This window comes from Larus michahellis, chromosome 1 (genome assembly GCF_964199755.1).
Source record: "Larus michahellis chromosome 1, bLarMic1.1, whole genome shotgun sequence".
NCBI classification, from domain to species: Eukaryota; Metazoa; Chordata; class Aves; order Charadriiformes; family Laridae; genus Larus; species Larus michahellis.
Genome location: NC_133896.1, coordinates 68,097,231 through 68,117,163, shown reverse-complemented (window position 1 = coordinate 68,117,163; position 19,933 = coordinate 68,097,231). Strand labels below are relative to the sequence as shown.

At 37.7% G+C, this 19,933-nt stretch overlaps 1 protein-coding gene across 32 annotated transcripts in view; it reads right to left on the bottom strand.

Moving 5' to 3' along the window:
• The window catches only part of CACNA1C (calcium voltage-gated channel subunit alpha1 C), a 484,401-nt gene that overhangs the window by 403,256 nt on the left and 61,212 nt on the right, over window positions 1-19,933 (bottom strand). For all 32 annotated transcript variants that reach the window (XM_074584499.1, XM_074584530.1, XM_074584575.1 and 29 more), the window contains exons 2-3: window positions 4,872-5,193; window positions 1,213-1,318 (exon numbers count right to left, since the gene is read on the bottom strand). In XM_074584499.1, coding sequence (XP_074440600.1) covers window positions 1,213-1,318; window positions 4,872-5,193 — 428 coding nt within the window. The remainder of the gene's footprint in view (window positions 1-1,212; window positions 1,319-4,871; window positions 5,194-19,933) is intronic.

Genomic DNA, 19,933 nt, shown 5'->3' with positions numbered 1-19,933 from the left:
CAGCACAATTCATCATTGTTAAACACTAAGTCAAGCTAACAGAGACAGCAGCAAGAGAGGAACAAGACCAACTCACTTATTCTGTAAATACAGAGAACAGTTAAAAGTTAACAATCACTTATCTCCTCCTACTCCAATTTAAAACTTCTTTAAGGAGTTACAGTGGAAGAGCACTACACTACAATTTTTTAGTTCATTTTTGTTTGTTTTTAAGCACAGAAGTATTGTTCCAGCAAAGTCCTGAAGTTTGCAATTTGTTTTATACAACTGCAAGAGATTTTAATCATATAACTGACTTCCAAGAGCAGCATGGATCACTTTAATTACGACGTCTGTCAGCCATCCCAATTATCCCTACTTTGGAAGTATAGCTTTGTTTTCCTCCTATGTTGCTCTAAAATGTCTTATGTTTCAGTAAATTTTAATCAGGAAATAACATCCCAACTCTTAAACTCTAGGAGCAAGTTTTCATCCCAATCCAGCCAGACAAGTAGATTTGTTCACATATTTGAGAGGAAGAAAAACGTTTTCTGCTAATTCAGTGAATTGTGTTCCAGAGCTGGTTTGTGTTGTGCCCTTACTGAACCGAATTCTTTGCTATAACTTCATGCTAAGCCGAAAGTAAATACTCCTGCCTTTTTATATGGACAGGTCTATCCCAAAATACCAACATTAGCATCAGTGGTGACAGAGGAAGATGTATACTCCCCCAACAAGTAGGAAAAAGAAAAAAACCAAAACCCATGAACATTGTTCAACTAACATGCCTGTGAAACGCAAGCATTAATGTACTTCCTAGAAATTAGTCATCAAGCTGTGCTCTCGTGTATCACCTGAGAGGAGGGGAGTATCGATTTCACAATGGCACTTTGTAAGACAAAACCCCCATATAATCCATGATCAAAAGATTTCTTCCACAAACACCTGCAGTTTCAAACTTACCAAGTACTTTGGAGCATGCAAAAATTTGTTAACCAAAACATCACATTCACCACCCGCATGATTTCTGGAACATTCTTTTCTAAAGCCAGCTCAACTGAAACAGGTGCTAACATGAATAGAAGAGACATAACACTCAAAAAAACCAATTTTTACTTTATTATGTTCTCATCTTTGATGGATATATTTATGTTCCCTAGCTTCGACAGTCTCTCTGGTCACTTTTTAAAACAACTTTCAAAATAGTAAGACTAAACACCATCAAGGACTTACCAGATTGGAATTGGTGGCATTGGAATCATCTTCTGGAAAGGGGATATAGATAGCTAAGGCCACACAATTGGCAAAAATAGTCAGTAAAATAATTATTTCAAATGGTCTGAGGAATGGAGTTAAGGAAATTGTTCCAAAGCGTGTACACACAAAATAAAAAAAAATAAAAAAAAATAAAAAAAAGATTTATAAGAATTCTGTTTAAAGAAAACATTCCAAGCCCCTTATATTCTGAAAAGAAACATATGCCTTTTTAAGTGCTTTTAGGAGCTCCCAGCCAAGAATCTTCCTAATATGTCAAAAGCAGTGTAGGCCAGTCGCGTGCCAGAGTAAACACAGATTTCTTAAAAGTTTTTTCTTCTTCTATTTATTTAGATTGCATTTTCCCTATTTTCCTTCAAGTGTGGCTGTACTATTCTTAATAGCATAAATTGGTTCTAGAAGGACTGTCATCTTTCCTCTTATGATTAGTTTCTCTCAGTTTTTTCCATCTGCATTTAAAAACCCTGAAATAATTTTAACAAAAGTTTTGGGGATTTTTTTTGTTGTTGTATTTCTTTCTCTCCTTTCTCACTCCCTCTCTCATATCTCAAAGTTAAATGCAAAGTCGCAAGAAACACATGCATACATTCAGTTAGAAGACACTTAAATGATGATAAAGTTTAAGGCAAAAAAAAATGGCTTTATCCAAAATGTGCTTATACTGCACATTGCCATGTATACTTGTTTTGTTTAAAAATTATTTGAGGGAGTATTTCTTTTTCTTTCACTTGCATTTCATTTAGCATCATAGGGAAAACAAGCATGCCTACACAGTATATTAAGGACACCAGGAAGCTAAGAATTCCTTATGACAGAGAAGCTGGCATCAATTCAGGGGCATTTCAGCCTGGCATCAAATTTGTTAGGGAAAACAATCCCAAACATTTCAATGTTCAATGAGAAAATCCTGCACAAACTTTATGCCCCACTGACTGCTCATTGGAATGAAAGCATTTTTCTACTGACCAATTTCCCGGCACTGTACTTCATCTACTTTGGTGGACTCCTTTACCTTAATCGTTGTGAAGTGTCTCTAAACTCAAACTAGAGACCAGATTTCCTGTCTGTCTACATATACTTGCCTGCAAGAGTATCCTGGAGGCTAGCTCTGAGATAACTCACCAGTATTCTGGAGGGGAACGAAGAGCAGGATAGGACAGGGAGAACGTCAACACAAACAAAAATGTCAACACAGCATCTATGAGTTTGGTCAGCAGACTACTGTTTTCAGCAGGTTTTAGCAGGAAAACTAGAGATCAGGAGGTGCAGCAGCCTGAACTGCAAGATACACACAAGTTCCAAGCACCTGACCACTATGTATGCTCAGCTATGTTCTACATTTCACATATGGAAGAGTCAAAGGGTTCCAAACTCTCACCAGACTACCGTGCTTAAACCTATGAATACTAGGATATGTATGATAATATGGAGGTAGAAGAGTAGATCAGGGTTAGTAGATTACATGTGAAATCAACAGGACATCTCAGGTTGTATATATAGCATTTACTCCATAAAGACCTGAATTTCCATAGGTTTTCCTTTTCTTAATTGCTTTTTTTCCTAGACTTTTTGGGTTTGGCAGGGTTATTATCTATAAAGTTATCACTGTTTATGCATATTTTTTAACTTCTGTTCTCTTTTTGCACTGTAAAAATAAAATGGTATAAAATCTACAAATACAGTGCACACATAGCAGAAAATTAATACACAATTAAATCTGTGCAAAATAAGGTAATTACTTGATTTCACTTTTTCTTATACACAATTGCACCTTCAGGCCCTTAACGCTATAATGCTTGGGTAAAAAACACCACATAAGTACCATTTGATATTTGTTCAATATCTACTATGCATAGACTTCAGTGGTTTAGCAAATTAAGCTAAGCTTTTCACAGTAGTTTTAAAGTCATTGAAGTGTTTCACACTTATAAACACTAGATGTCCAATGAGACGTTCTGATGGAAAAAAAATACTTCCATCAACTCACCTAAAACCAAACAAAACCAAAAAATGCAAGCATCAGCATCTTTGAATTGCTTTAATCGCATTGTTTGGTCCTCTCTTGATCTCAGCAGTGCTGTATCCTGTTTTACAGCACATCATTCCCATCATTCATTGCTGACCTTATTCATTTATCAAATGTCACTCTGTGCTCTTTCTCTAATGACATGTGGATACTGGGGTGCTGGCAAATAAACCAATATTCAGCTTCATCCTGTTAGTCATCATCCATCATCTCATGCTTAAACTATCAATCAGAGCTATGCCAGAAGGGACAAAAAGTAGCAAACTTAATCACGGGGATTAAAAATTAGCATCTGAAGAAGAAAGGAATAGGCAGGTAGGTAGTTTAAGGACATCTAAGAATTGACAGGAGCATTTTTAACAAGTTCTTCATCTGAAAAATATGTCAGTGTCAGCAAGACCTAATATACTCACGTTCTGTTTTCATCTTCCTAGCATCCCACCAGACCCCTAAAGGAACAATATTATCACATTCTTTTAAATGCCATTATTCATTTTTTAATCATATTAAATACTGCCAAATTCTGTACTACCTTCCCTTGACGTGCTTATCTACACCTAACAACATGCTTTCTTTTGTATTTACTGAAGAACCCCGTTAGCTTGCGATTTACTGACAATTACTGTTCAGGGTTAGTCTTGCTTTCTCTTGGGGGAGGCGAGGGAGGTATATTTTGTTTCAGTTTGTGTTTCAGACCAAATTCTCAGATTCCAGCTTATACTAAACAGACTTCGGTGGCTGAAAAGGCTTTGCTCCCTCCACATGACAAAGCCAACAGCCAAACTCTCACTGACTTTCCAGGGAAGCAGCACTGATCATTACATTCTGCAGTTCTTTGCCACTGGTTATCATCTAGGATCTGTGACACAGTCTGTCTCTTGTTCAGACTACTAGATCTGGCGCTGTACTGCTTTTGTACATTTTGCAGGATTACTTAAACCATCTTTCTTTTCCCTGCTTCCAGATAACCAGTATCTCTTACCACACGTTGGTGAGCCTTAGTAGTTTAAGTGGAATTCCAATACAATTAACAGATGTTAGCCCTGTTTCAGGGTCTTATTGCACACGTTTGGGTTTTGGTTTTTTAATCCTCTTGTCCCATTCTTTTCTCCCTACTGTAGAAAGTGTGATGCCATGTCTTTAACAAAAAAAAGCGTATGATTCAAACTACTAGAGCTGTTTAACTGGTAGCACCCTTTAAGTGCCTGTAAAAAAAAAAAAAGAATGGAAAGACAGCAGCTGCTATCAATCCCATAGAGTCAGTTCAATTCTGGCCTCAGATATCTTGCATATCTCCCATCGATTTCAGCCTGGGCCACGTGTTTTAAAAAGAGCAGAATTCAACCCCTAACCTTTACCATTCAAACTTCTAGTGGTTTCTTACACAAGGGTATAGTTAAGGCTTCAATTCTAAACATTTTTTTTCCCCCAGCATAAATGATCTCAGTCAAGACATCAAAAACTATTTGTGTACTTTACATTCCCAGTGATGCCTTTCAACTTAATGTATTGATTTCTTCACACTTATGAATAGTGCCTGGTGCGCACAAACAATTTGCTGTTTTCCAAGTGAGAACATCAAAAAGGATATTTCCATTCGACGATGCTGATGCATGCCCTCCGGATGGGATTTTTCAGTGTTAAACACAGCAGTGCCCGGGGAGGACGTGTAGCTGTGGTGGTACCCTGTTTTTTCTGTTTCCCATACTGCTGCCGTTTTCTCTGCGTGGAGCTAGCTGTGGATATTGTTGCATTGCCAGCACTACCCATCAGTTTGGCTTGCCTGGCAGCATCAATCGCAGCTTGCCAGGACAGAGCTGCCCCCGGAGTAGGGATATGCTCTGGGGCAAGCCCTGCAGCTGCATTGGCATTCATGTTGGCATGAGCTGGACGGGGACTCCCATAGTTGGAACCTGTGAAAGGAGAGGCAAAAAAAAAAAAAAAAAGAAAAGCATAAATTTGTAAAGGCATTTTTTAAACAGCAGAAGAGACAAATAGTATTTTTTAAAAACTTAAGTATCAGTAGAATCAAGAGCTAATGTTAAGTGTAGGGTATCCACTTACTACCAGCTTCTTCCTCCAACTGAAACTCTTAATTTTAAAGTAATACTGCTATGCAATCATTTGTCTTGCAACAGTCTCCTAACAAGAGCCAATGGACACTGAGATGTTAGAAGTGCCTCCAGTCAATAGTATCTCCAGGGATTCACAGAAGAGAAACTGTCCTTTTCCTATTTTACCCACACATTTTGCAAGTTGGATTGTTGGAAAGCTCAAAAGGTGAGGCTAGTTCTCATCCCTTTATCACACAGACATGCATCACTATGCTATTTAGTACATGGCAAAGCACCCAAACTAGATTCTCAGTTCCTATCATAAAAATCCTTGTGTTTTCAAGATTATCTCGAGGTAAAGTGAAATTTTAACAATGAACTTAATTCTCTCTGCAAACAGTACATATGTATAAGCCTTAGAACAGCCTGACTTAAAGGGACACTGAAGCAGAAACTGGAACACAAAGGCAGAGTTCATGGCTTTTGTGCTCTGTAGAATGCTGTGCAGACAGTTTAGGCCAACCAACATATATTCAGAAACTGGAATGATTCCTTATCCTGATAAGCTGATTTTAAGATAGATGAAGTATTGAAATCAACGGAGGAACAATTATTTAAAAAGCATTTGATAACAAGAATGCTAAGACCCAGCAGTCCCAAGTTCTGCACCTCTCTTAGCCAAAACTGACAGAGCACATGCTTTTGCCCAATCATAATAATAGAGTATATATGACAGGTGATATGTGGCTAATATTTAAAAGGTCTTAGCAGTACAAAAAATGAAGGTCACCTTTTCAAGCTAGTGCAATTGTTCCATTGTTTCAGTAAAGACAGTTAAGTCACCTATGCCTCTTCAGTGAGGCTTTTCCAGCAACTCAAAACAAAACTTCAATTACTTCAAAATGAGTGAATTCTGAAACTTCAAAACAGACCCCCTTACTCTTCCGAGTATGCTTCAATTGAGATATGTGAGAACTTGTGAGATATTAACCGAATTTTGCCACGGACACTTCACAGAAGAAAATATAAGCCACGTTAGAAAAGTGCAACATAAAACCTACACAAAGTGACATGAAACTTTAATTAGGAAGAAAGTCTTGTTTGGATATGTTCTGTATAAGATTGAAGGGACTGCTTATCTTCTTTGTGGACTTGCAAGTTTGCCTGTGGCCCATATGTTGGGATACAGGTAAAGGGAAGCCCAAATGGTCTACAGATCTTATTCCTTCACAGGCTGTGAAACCAGAGTTCAGTTTCAACACACTGCACACTCAAGAGATTGTGTTTCCCCTTACATCTGATCAGCAGACGCTTTGCTGATCAGAAAAAGTGTGCATGCAAGAGACAGACAGTAGAAACCCAGTAAAGGAGTTAAATCACCTTTTATTTCAAAGCAAGCTCAAAGTCTACTATTGATCGTGTTCCACATTAGATTAATATAGAAATATGGTGTTACTAAATAGATTAGATGGGCTCCTATAGACTACTGGACAAAGGAAACCGAAGACCACATGACACTGTGTTCCTTAAAATATCGTATGAGAGACATTTAAAACAGGTTAACAGGCAAACTGTTCTTGAATAGAAATAATTACCCAAGATGCATATTTCATAGCTGGATGTGCAGTGCCAAGATATCACAGCAATGACTGCACTACAAATGAATTACAGTAGGTAAAATAAATACAATCACATTGACACACAGAGTGCAACAGGATATGCCTCTACCTAGAAAGCATGCAAGATTTTTAAATTCATCTCATTGAATCAGAAGGAAGGACATGATAGAGTCAGATATTATTTTATGTCAGGCATTGCCATAAAATTTCCAGGCTGTTATAGTTCCATTGAATAGCAGGCAAGTCTAGAGCTTGTCTCTGCTCACTGAAAAACCTCCTAGTTGCAAACCAGCCAAAGGAAGCTGGTGAGTAATATGACTCTGATATGTGAAAGGGAAAGCTGAAAGAAACAAGAAATGGGAAATAGTTAATTCACATCCCTCAGATTTTGAAACTGAAAAAAAAAAGCTTTCAGAATCACACAGGCTAAGCAGATTTCCTCCATGAAGCAGGCAATCAACTGGCAGACAAACTTAGTTTTCTAAGGCTAAGCAAATTGTACACAGCACTACTCATGCGATACATATTTATTTTCAGACTAGTTCCAGATGCAGTTTTTTTTCTCTTTAGCATGTATTTGACCTCCCTAGCCTGAGGCAAGCTAGAAAGAAAAATAAATGGAAAATTACTCTAATTATTCTCCAACTCCAGCTCTTCTTTAATACTGACCGGTTAGAGTGGATGAGTGACGTGTGTGTTTTCCAGTAAAAGCAAACTTGCTGATCCATTGCCACTGTGTTCTTATCATGCTGACTAGACCATGTGGTCCTGAAAATAAACAGCTGCTGCATCTTAATGAAGACTTTTTTGCAATTTGGGAATGTGTCAAGCTTCTTCATTATTATTGCTTATTAGTTAGGTTTCACATGAGGATTCCAGTCTATGCATTTTGACTTTGATGTGCCAGCAAAGTTAAGGATACAACTTCTGCTGGTTTCGTTGCGTTTGCTTCTGCCATGATCACCAGTCCCATAACCAAGTGCTTCATCTCAAATTAATTTCAAAAGATGAGTCAGTAATGACAGATTCATATTAACAAATATTACAAATATTGATTACTGATAAGGATCTGTCTGTTTTATGAAGCTCAGAGACTGCAGACTCTATCTGTACTAAATAACTAATAGCAGTGACAAAGGACTTGATCTACAGGCAGTTTATAGAAAAAGCATCAATTGAAGAGTGAAGCACACACAGCTTCACAGAAAGTACATTCAAGAACTGAGCAAAATATTTTCAAAGACAGCATAGCCAAACTTTCAGTGAGAATGAAATTCTACCCTATAATCTAAATGTTTAGTGTTAATTCCTAGGAATTAAGCAGAACACAATTCATATTGAACTTGTGAGGCACCCTACTAAATTACACCTATAGCACTCATTTCTCCCCCACAACAAAACTTTGATGTAACCCGAGAGCTGCAGTTGCTGGATTTGCTATTTTCATTTTGCAATGTAGCAGTTAAAATACTTCACCCAATTTCACCACTACAAATAAAGTCTCATGATACCTAAATCACTTTAATCGTATTTGTTCATACTGTTATTAAGCTGGAAGTTGACCAGAAGTGGGAAATGGAGATTCAGCCCCCACCCACGTGCAATAACTCACTAAGCACTGTGATCCACAGCACCATCACCCTGCTAATCCCTATCACCCTTTAGCAAGAATTTGTACTGTTGACTATGTCCAGCTGGTGCACAAAACTCTCTCAGGTAGTTCTGTGCTATGGATCATGAGTTTAAGTATTTGAATAGTAATTAAACATAAAAGTCCATATAAGCGAACAAAAGTGATTACAAAGTGTTTGTGAGAGACTTTAAATTTCTGCAAAACTACTTCAAATGCAGACATAACAGAAATACACAACTGAAATACAAATGCAGACAAAATAGAAATAAAAATCAGAGTTCAGTCAGAAAAGTAACAGATAAGGTGGCTATACAACAGCAAATGAATCACGTTGCACAGAATACCTGACACTGCAAACTTACAACTAAATCAGCAAATTGGTCATCACCAAAAATCACTATTAAAATATACGGTGATGACCATTAATACCTTTATAAGTGCTATTTGCATTCTAATAACACCTGTCATGCTGCCTATTAGCTATCTCAAAAGCATCATTGAAAAAAAACCTAAGCAGTGACTGTTCTATATGAGAAGCAGGCAAGTTAATGACACAATGGAATTGCAACTTTTGAGTTTCTTGACTTCATCTAATTAACCACACATTTATTTTAGAGGAATTTGTGTTTAGATTAATTCTCTAAATGAAAATAGAGCTATGCCAATGTGGAGTGACACCATTCTTTTTTTCCATCACTTTAAAAACATCAGAATCCTAAAAATGCAAACCTTGAAACTCTGTTGCATGACTGTATTTTTCCCCAAAACAGAGGAGAGATGGGTACAGTAAAAGACAAAAGTGGTTAAATCATAATGTCTCAACTGAACACTGAAAGAAAGCAAACAAGGTAGGAAACTGGTTACACTACTAAGGTTGCATGTAAGACCAATTCAAGCACCCAGGAAAAAAAGTTATAAAAGACTGAAGTGAGAGGTACCTAACAAGAAACATGAAGAATAACCCACAAAAAAGTCAGTGCATGAGACTATCTGTCAATAAGAGGAAGAATGGGGAAAACATTGATCCATTAACCCATGGGAAAAGGAGAGCATTTGACAAATGATTGTAAGAAGGCTTAAGTGTTACACAACATTTTTGCATCAATTTTTACTAAAGAAAAACCCATCCAGAGCAAGATGACTAGTGCAATTAATCCCCAAACTACAACAGGTACCATTTCCAACTGTAAAAAGGAAACAACAAGTTAGAAAGTACTTAAATAATGTCCGTGGTTTCAGCTACTTAGGTACCACACCCTAGAATATCCCAGAATATTTAAAGAGCTTTTTGAAATACTCTCAATACCGTTAGCTGCTGGTTTGAACTCATAGGAGACAGGAGAGATCTCAGAGGACTAAGAAAGGCTTAATAAAGTCCCCAGTTAAAAAAAGTGGAAAGAGGGGAAATTTAAATCCAGTTGAACTTCAGTCTCCAGAAAAAAATCTGGAATAAGTACAATAAACAAGTGTCAGCAAGTACTTGGAGGACAAGGAGAAAAACAGCAGTAGACATGGATCTGTCATGAATACATTCTGTAAAAGAAAACTTATTCCTTCCAGACCTGTGTAACAGAATTCACAGGCAAGACAGAAGCAGTAGATGCCATGTCTCCTGACTTCATTATAGTTTTATGAGGTCTTGTATGACAGTTTCACAAGGGCATATGAACACGAAAAAAATTGCTATAACGTGAGTATGAAACCAGTGGATGCCTGAGAGCAGTTGCCATTGGTACACAGTCTAAATTGGAGGATGTGTCACATGGAGGTACCCGAGTGCCTGCCCTGGATCCAGTTCTGTTCAGTGTTTTCATTAATGATCTGGATGATGAAATGGGGAATAGTGTTATTAAGCAAGCAGGTAACTATGAAGCTGGGAGGTAAAGCAAATACACTGAAGGACAGGATTTGAATTCAAAATGAACTTCATGAATTGGAGAAAGTTTTAAAAATAGAATGGAGTTCATCAGGGACAAACGCATAGTATTTAAGCAAAATGAATCATCTGCCCAAATTATTTTCAGAAAAGCCTTGGGGGTTATAATGGATCCCCAGCAGAACAGAAGTTGATATTGTCATACTGCCTTCTTCCCACAAAATGCAATCATCACAACTTAGTATATAAACAGGGATAAAATCCATGCAATGCTACAAGTAATACTTCTCTTCAGCTCAACATTGGCAGGGCTTCAGCTGAAACAGAGTGGGCAGTTCCAGGTTCCACACTTCAGGAAAGATGTAGCTCAGTTCAAGCTGACCAGAAGAGAACAAGGAGACCAACCAAAGGCCTAGAAAACACAAGCTATGAGGCAAAGTGACAGAAATGGGAATGCCAGAAGCTGGACTGCTGCTCCTGAGGGTGTGAGGGGGAGGAGGGTATGATAACAGTCTTTATGAATGTGTGTGTGTATATATGTATTTCATATATGTTTTTAATATATATTTATAGATACGTGTGTGTGTATCATTTCAAAGAACAGAAAGGGAATATCTATCACCATATTCATACTGAATAAGCAGAAGTAATGGTTTTTGCAGTAAGAAAATTTCAGTGTGTACCTCAGGAAAACACTAACTGTTGTGACACTGAAGTACACCCATTGACTTGCTGGATTGGTGGCAGCACCTCCCACACTCTAGGCCTTTTAGACCAGAAAAACATTTCTCCGGAATCACATAAAGAGGCAAGATTTATATACAGAAGTCATTTCTTTTGTTAGTCTAAGGCAAGTTTCACCTGAAGGAAGGCCTTTGCCTAGAAAGCTTATGTATTTCTTCCATCTGTGAAACTATCAGAAGAGACCACCCCCAAGCAAACCCTGCTTCGCTCAAACCTTTAGATCACCAGAGCTACATCAGCACATTTTAAGACTTCCACATGCATGCTCATCACTCTGCAGGAAGAAAGGCGAGGGCCCTCAGTCCAGTTGACCTGGAACTCTATTTCTTTGGTTTTAAAACATCACTCTGCAAATATATTTTTCCAAAAGCCTTTCATTATCTCAGGACCATAACAACTAGCCATACACAAAGTTTAACATCTTTCAGTGAAATAGACCTACTTATTTGTAGTGGTAAACAGTCTTTTCTGTAAGTCTTTATTAAATTTTCAGTTAACATCCCTGGAAATTTCCCCTAGCTAGCACAGGGCTGCACACACCTAAAACTCACTTTCTTTAAAGCATGATTTGGATAGTTTTCCTTATTTGCCTTTTTTAAAAACAAGCTAAAAAAACGTTAGTTCTGACAGCTAACTGATAAAGCAACAGTAGGTTTTTTCCAGAAAGAAGATTTTGCTGGAGGTAATTTGTAAGTAGAGATAGGGGTTATAATGAAAGCTGGATTGCAACATGAACTATGGCTTTTTCTATAATAAAGTTTATAGTATACACATACACTTTGAAACATCATGTCAGATTAAAATTCAGTCTGTAGTTGTTAGCACAGACAAGAGAGTTAAAGAATTTTTTCCTGTAAATTGTTTTGGGGCTTCAGAACACACACATAAAAGATACATTATTTAAGACAGTTCATTTGCCATAGTTGAGACTAAACATTTTTTAATATCTAAACAAAAAAATCATCAGGAACCATGCTTCTTTTGCAACTAGATCTTTGTTTTCCTTTATCTCCCCTCTCCAAACAGAGGGCTTTTTTATTGCATGCCATTAACATAAGACGACGTAATGAGCTACTAGCAATGTGAAAAAAACAAGTCCATTTCAATGAAGAAAGCAAGTGCACAAGCTCCTCTCACTTCAAGTATTGAATGCCTCCAAGTTAAATATTTATGCTTGAAAATTAATTATGGACACTGCATGATACATTATCGTAGTTTTGCCAACACTATTTAGATTTCGAATTTCCTGAGAAAGGGACAGACTTTTATTCTACATTGGTAGAACATCCAGCACAAGGGATTCCTGGCTTATGAGTAAGACACAACAAGAATACAAGCAATATCTGTCAACACTGGAATAAATCATGGGACAACTCTTCTCTTAAAATCACCACATATGTAATTCTCTTCATGCAAAAATACCTTGTTTCAGAGTATGTTAGAAACCCATTGCTTCCTGATAAGATCTTTCCTCCATATGCACTATCTTAGACATGGAAAAGATGTAGGCACTGAGACACACATTTCTAACATTTCTCTTACTTTTATGTTTGAAAATGCTATGGTTCTTAATGAACACAATTCAGGTGTTTTGGGTAGGACGTTTGGTTTGCTTTGGGTCTTTTTTTGGGGGGGGTGAGGGTTGTTTGGATTGTGTTGTTGGGGAGGGGGGATGGTGTTTTTTGATTTGCTTTTTTTAAATAAGAGACATGATCCTGTACTTGTAGTAAAAGCAAATTATATTTTTATTTACTGACAAATTTGGTTTTTTACAGCTCAGTCTGCAATAACACAAATGAGAGAATTCCTCCTCTCCTCCATTCTAATTATCAGGGGATAAGAAATTATCATCGAACATTTCATCACAGTGTTCCCTCTTTTACTTCGCTAGTTTTATTTTTCCATTCTGAAACAAACCGAAGTAAAGTAACAGTCTGTTCTGCCTCCTTCACCAGAGGTGTCTTGTCAAATCTTGCTCAGAAGAATCTAGAAAGCCACAAGTTTGAAAATCCTCAGTCACAAAAATCCATCTAGCTTCTGACTTTCTCTTCTGCAACTATGAATTCAAGAGAACTAGACTGGGAGGTAAGGTCTCCTTTTTAAAGAGAGGAAAAGGGGAAAAAAGCATGGAGCCTACTCAATATTAAGCCCCAAGGCAAGTGTCTAATACAAAAAGTTTGATAATTGACAGATATCAGGACAGCCAGAGAAGCTTTAATACAACTCAGATGGACTAAAAATTCTATTAGGAGATTAATTTATTACGCCAAAAGGGCGGTGGAGTGGTAAGAGACCAATTTTCTTTGAAGCACTTGCATTTTCTTGTGGCTTTCAAGCTCAAGACAACACAAAGAAAACCACAAAGAATCAGTTTTGTTTTCTTCAGACATGTTTCTGGTGGCACCTAGATTAGGCCCTCAGAAATCAAGCCAGGGAACACTTTCCTTTCCTCCAACCAAAGCTCACTAACACATTCATGAAATTCAAAAACAGCAACAGAGAACTAGTGACATAAAGATCCTTTTTACTAACAACGGTGTTTGTATTCATCTCAAATAAGCCTGAGAGAACCCAATAAGTCACGTATTTGAAGGAATGTTTAACAAGAGCTTTTGCTTTTTTTTTTTTTCCACGTAAAACCATAGCTCTGCTGGGACAATGCAATCTCCCACAGAATGCAAAACGTAAAAGCATTTGTAACACCAAATGGCATATAAATTAAAAAACAAGGTTCCTCACTTGAGGCAGTAATAAATGCACATTTCATGGTATAGCGCATTAATACATCTTTTTAAAGTATTTTAGGGTACCTACCAGTAAAAAAACCTTTGCAACAACATGCATACGTGTCACGGTGAGTTTCTTGGAAGAACAACATGAGACTTGGACAAACTCCAGGCACAGATCCCTCAAACGGAGACACCAAGAGAGTGCTTTCTTGCTTAAACCTGTATTTTTGCACATTCATCTAAGTCACTGTTACCACCTTTAAGGATGCTGGGTTCAAGCATCTTTGGTAAAATTTCCTTGACTTCAGTAAAATTCCTCTGGAGATTAACTGTAACTCAATAGATCGGATTCTTCTGACAAGCTTCTCAACTGCTCATCATTCTCTTATTGGTGGATGATTACTCTTCACTTAGTGAGTAATCTAAGTATAACTTTTTTTCAGAAATTAAGCTTTTACAGGTTTAAAATAATCTTTACTGTATTATATAGTCTTCAGATTCTTTGTCTAAGAATGCCGAGTGGGACAGAAATCAACACACAAACCTGTTAAATGTGATTTGTCTCACCCTACCCAAACCATTTTAAAAAAGGGATCTTGTCTAAGCTCCCTCTATAGTCAGTGCAGAGAAACATGTCTTCCATTCTTAAGACAGATATCTGAAATACAAGTGAAATCAGCTGCTGGAAGTTCCAATCTCACTTCAGATTGTACTGAAGTAATCTAAAAAATAAGTTTAATTCAACATCAGATTTAGGTGGATTAAATGACTCCCGCTTATGCGTGGGGAATATATGCGTGCACATGTGCGTGTACACAAGGTACAGAGCAACTCTGTAGCTTCTTTTGGCCCAAAACATGTGACCAAATTTGGAAAATATGTACAAATATTTAAATAATTCAGAACCTACAATTTCAATGATTCTTCATCCTAAAAAAATCAATCACAATTCTTTCACAACTCATAGTATTCTCAGTCCAGAAACAGCAGTCTGTTCCCAGTTACATCAGGTAGATGATGACTAAAAAGCACAGAGAGATCTCTATATAGGTCTGTATCTGAGCTACAGACAATATGAATTTCAATAAAGACTGACACACACGCACCAACAAACCAAAACAGAAAAAAACCCCACACCTTTAGCACCCATGGAGATCAGCCCTGATAAACAATACGCAGTGCACATTCTTACAGGCCGAGGTTTTTTTGCTTCCTCTTGCTGTTTATGGGATCAATGTTCAGCTGCACAAATCCAGGCAGCAGGCAGAGTTTGTTGGAAAAGGCTTAGCACGTGTATGAAACGAGACTGTATATCTAACCTTCCTATACAAGCTGTAAGTACTCCCTGCCAACCCTCCCTCCCAGTGGTGATGCTCACATCAGGAAGCCATCAATCCACATTATCATACAATAGCCTGGGTTAAAAGGGACCTCTGAAGGCCTCTGGTCCACACCCCTCCTGCTTTTTAGTCCCCTCAAAGTGATTAAATTTCATCGACTCCTTTGGTTATCCAGCACCATAGTTTGCGCCGCTACTACTATCCCCGAGTCTGTGGGTAGGGTTGCAAGGACTGATCACAGTAGGCACCCACATCAAAGGTTCATTCAGGTATTGGGCATAAAATTAGGTATATACTATTCTCTGAAGTTGTAAGAGGTATCTACTACATTATGCTTCGTGAAAACCAGACATCTGTAAGTTATATTAGCACCCACACAAAGAGAATCACCCCAAAACTGTTTGTTGCTTTTCAGAAAGGCAAAACTTTGGATTTATTTTAAACTGCATTTACCTAATTTTAGACTATGCATGCGATATCCTAATAAATTAAAGATGCACTCCCTTCTTGAAATGCAGGCAGTTTCAAAGCAAAAGGTATAAAAGGTGTTTCAAGTGTCAAAATTGACTTTGATTTCAGCTATTAATCTTACTGTTCTAAAAACCACATTTTTCTATTTTTAACATGTGATTCCCACACCCCCCTCTACTGCTTGAAGTAAGATCACGAAAACATCAGAAAAAGCAACTGAAGAGGAAAGTTTTGAAACAGCCTATACAAAAAGTTCTAGCAAATCTTAAGAATCGAGCAAGTAAAAATAGTTTGGGTTTTCTTCTAATTTCAGTCATCTAATTAATATCTTATTTTTGAATCATTTTAGACAAAATAAAGGTATTCAAACAGGAGGGGTTTTTTTAACTTGGCACCATTAAGGTGCTAGAAAGAGGATCATACAGAAATGGCAAAATTTAAACTGAGGGAAGAAAATAAAATGCTGCCTCAATCTTATCCTTCTATTTCCTCTCATGCACATAGTCTCAAGAGGATGCTCCATACGCAACATGCTCTGCAAAGCAAGAAAAGGAAGCCCTTGCACTTGCAAACCTCCATTAAAACAAACCCATAGAAAATTACTAACTGCATGAATATAAACCATGCTATAAAACAAAGGAAAACAGTGGCCTGTTTTGATTTCAGGGTGATATTAAGAGGCAATTTGGAAAAAAAAAAGAAAAAAACAAACAACACCCCCAACAACCTTTTATTCAAACTAGATCTCCATTATCTAGAGGCATTGCAGCATTAACAGATTTAGAGTCATATTTTTATAATCACTTTGCACAGAAGAAAATCATTTTACTGAGCTGTTTGGTGTCCAAAGTAGTATGTTCTATCTCTATCACACAGACTTTTCTCTAACATTATTTTCTATTTACTGGTATCTTCTTGGAAGGTGTTCCAAGTCTGAATATTAAGCATGTGTAATATCCAGATGCAAAAACAAGCACTGTTGACTTGCTCTGTTACTTAAGAGCATTTCCAAACTAAATAAGGCACTAAATCAGAAGACTGCAGCTGTACCAAAGTGGGAGGGGGGAAGAAGGTAATAAAACGTGGGAAAAATTAGCAAGAGACAATCTTTGTAAGCACCTGTATGAGAAAAAACAGTATCTGGCTTACATCTTGGATTTAAACACTGCAACACAAAACCCTGAAATAGTCCTTATGTCACTGGTTGTCTATACAAACATAGTTAGCCAGCTTCTCTGTGACCTTTTCTGCAGTAGATGCAGACAAATGTTTGAGATGGTCTTTATAGATTCTTTCTAAAAATAAAAAATCCTGCTTATATAAAAGCAGATTCATTGATCATTACTGAATTTACACGTACCAGAGCAAAGGTGGCAAGAGCAGATGCACACCAGGTTTGTAGAGCACTTGCTTAGAAGTCAGTGGGCAATATTTATGCACTGCCATTGAGTTAATGCTCCAGCCACTGCTGCAGCTCCATCTTTCTGATGATTTTCGGATCACACTGAAGGTGGTGAAAGCTGAGGCTTTTGCATTCCTTTATCACAGCACTCTGCACTTCATAGGATCAGCATCACAAAAGAGGCAAGAAGTTTCCCACAGATCATTTACTCTAATAGCATCTGAACACTGGGCAAGAGATTCTACATTTCTACTGCGTATTAGGAAAACAAAACAATAACAAAAAAACCATCCAGCCTATCTACAAGGAGTAGGCATCTCTCATTACTTCTGGAGCTCAGCATCAGTATTGCGCCCTCCCGGTTTGGGGGCAGACCATGCATACAAATTTTCTCCTCTTTCATGACTGAGCTGCTTTTCCTGAGAGCCAATTGACTGGTGCTAACGGTTAGAGTGAACCAACACACAGGCAACATGGACCTCAATGAGTTTCAACCTACATGTGAAGGTTCTAGAATCCACACCTCAAAAAGAACAACAGAATAGCCTAAAGAACTGAGAAAGAGAGGTACAAGAAAACGTAGAGTGTATAATATCTTACCGTGAAAGACTAAAGATATCGGAATCATTTAGTCTTCTATAAGAGACAGTTAAAAAAATTTATCAGAATTTGTCAGCATGAGCATGCGAAAGATTTTTGACACCACATGACACTTTCAACTAACTGGAAACGCCTTTATGAAATGAAATATTTGGTGGTTGTAAGTAAGCAAACTCAGATATCTAATAAGGTACACATTGCTAGCAACAAGGAGGCCAAACCCATGGAAAACGTAACTGTGAAATATCAGGGGTCATTTCCACTTTGCCTCCCCAGGTCAGGCCTGGGTGTTTTTCTAATGTCCCTGTTGGTGCTCAAACAGAAGGATTCAGAAACTGCTGGGTGATATTCTTCAGCTTAGCAGATGTCCTCAGAAATTTGTTATCCATAGACAGCCCAAGGACAGTAGGAAACACAAAGCTATTATGATGATACTTAAAATACATCAATTGGAAATTTCTCTGTAAAATGGTATCCTTTACAACATATTGAGGCCTGTAGTGGGATAAATGCAACATTTTCACACATAGACTGGGAATCCCCATTGTTGTCCTTATTTGAAGTTATTTGCAGCACAATGGCTTAATCAGAAAAGTAGTGTTACAAAACCAGTTATGTTATTTTAAGTAAATTACTCCCACTTAAATCTATACATTTCCTGAAACATTCTCTTGTCTCAAGTTTTGAGTCACTGTATCATTACCAGGCACAGGCAGTAAAAGAGCGTTCAAAAGCAAATGGTGAAATGATGACAGAAACCATCATAGACAACCCTATGCAAAGTTATAGAATAACTTCCCATAAAGGCATAGCATATGTTTGTGATTTCTATAGAAAGTTTAAAGTGGAAGCCACTGATGGGAAATACTGCATTTTAATTGTTATTATTCGTCAAATACTCCCCTTACTTCCTACTTTGAATTCGAAATTGAATTCAAGAAGTTCATTTACTTTATAAACACCTGAAAAGAAAGAGTTTATTTCAAGAAGGGCAAATACTACTTTGAACTGGTCTACCTCATCACAGATGATAATTTCTGTGAGCAGAATTTCTTGTTGATGCTCTTCAGGAAGCTGTAATTGTTGTTTCACATACCATAGCTGCTGCAGCACAGCCTTTCTTTCAGGGCACAGCAGGCATTTGGCCACTATATAGCTTATGCAAAGGGCAGCATGATAGAATAGGCTATAAATTCTGGAAAAAGAGGTAATAGGATGATACATAAAGATTTCATATCCCTGCTTGTTGCAGTGAGAGGAAGAAATTGCAAAAAGATACATGTTCTTTGAGATAATATAGTAGTATAAAGATATAAAGAAAGTGTGTGTGTCACCCTTTATTTACAGCAATAGAAACCTGCCCTGGTGATAAGGGTTAATCTTTTCTCCTGATGTCACCAGAACAAAATACCTTTCTATCCCTCCTCTGGCTCCATCCTGGAGGAACAAGGGCTCTCCCTCTTGTTGAAATCATGGACCCAGCACACTTTTGCCTGGTACTCCAGGCTCTGGCAGGCAGAAGCTTGTTTGCCAACACATTCAAAGTTGGACCAAGTTGCAAGTTAAAAAGACCAAATGAATTCTGCACCTCAATTTATCTTCTCTTTGGAATCCTGTTACTGTGCAATTTTGCAACGATTCAAAAACGGGACTTTCAAAATTAGGCATGCTGTATTTGTTCACCCAAAAGCATAACACACAAAACCCAAAGAGTTACTGTAGAGAACTCTCTCCACATTGCTATTACCTAACTATTAATCTTTCCTTGTAAATTTTGTGCATTCCAGCCAGCCGAGCTAACCACGCTCTCTAGCTAGGAGAAGCAGATTGAACTGATTACAGCATGGTTTCTCTGATGCTGTGTCTTCTGGCACGCTTGCCATCCCTCTCTGACACTGCCTGGAAAGTCCCGTCTCCTTCCTGAAGCTACCTGTTTTGCATTCACAATATTCTCCACTCCTAAACATAATCTTGGGAAAAAGTAATTGTTCTCACACCAGATGGAGACGTGGATATTCCTCAAGAAGCAGCTCCCTTGAATTTACAACAAGGATTTCTCCTGAGTTAGTTTTTCTTGCCATGATTCTCTTTAACGATCTCTTTCATTTAATGGCATGCATTCAGGCAGAATTATACATTTAATCTATTTGCATTCACACAGGTCACCTGAAAGACAGGTGACTTA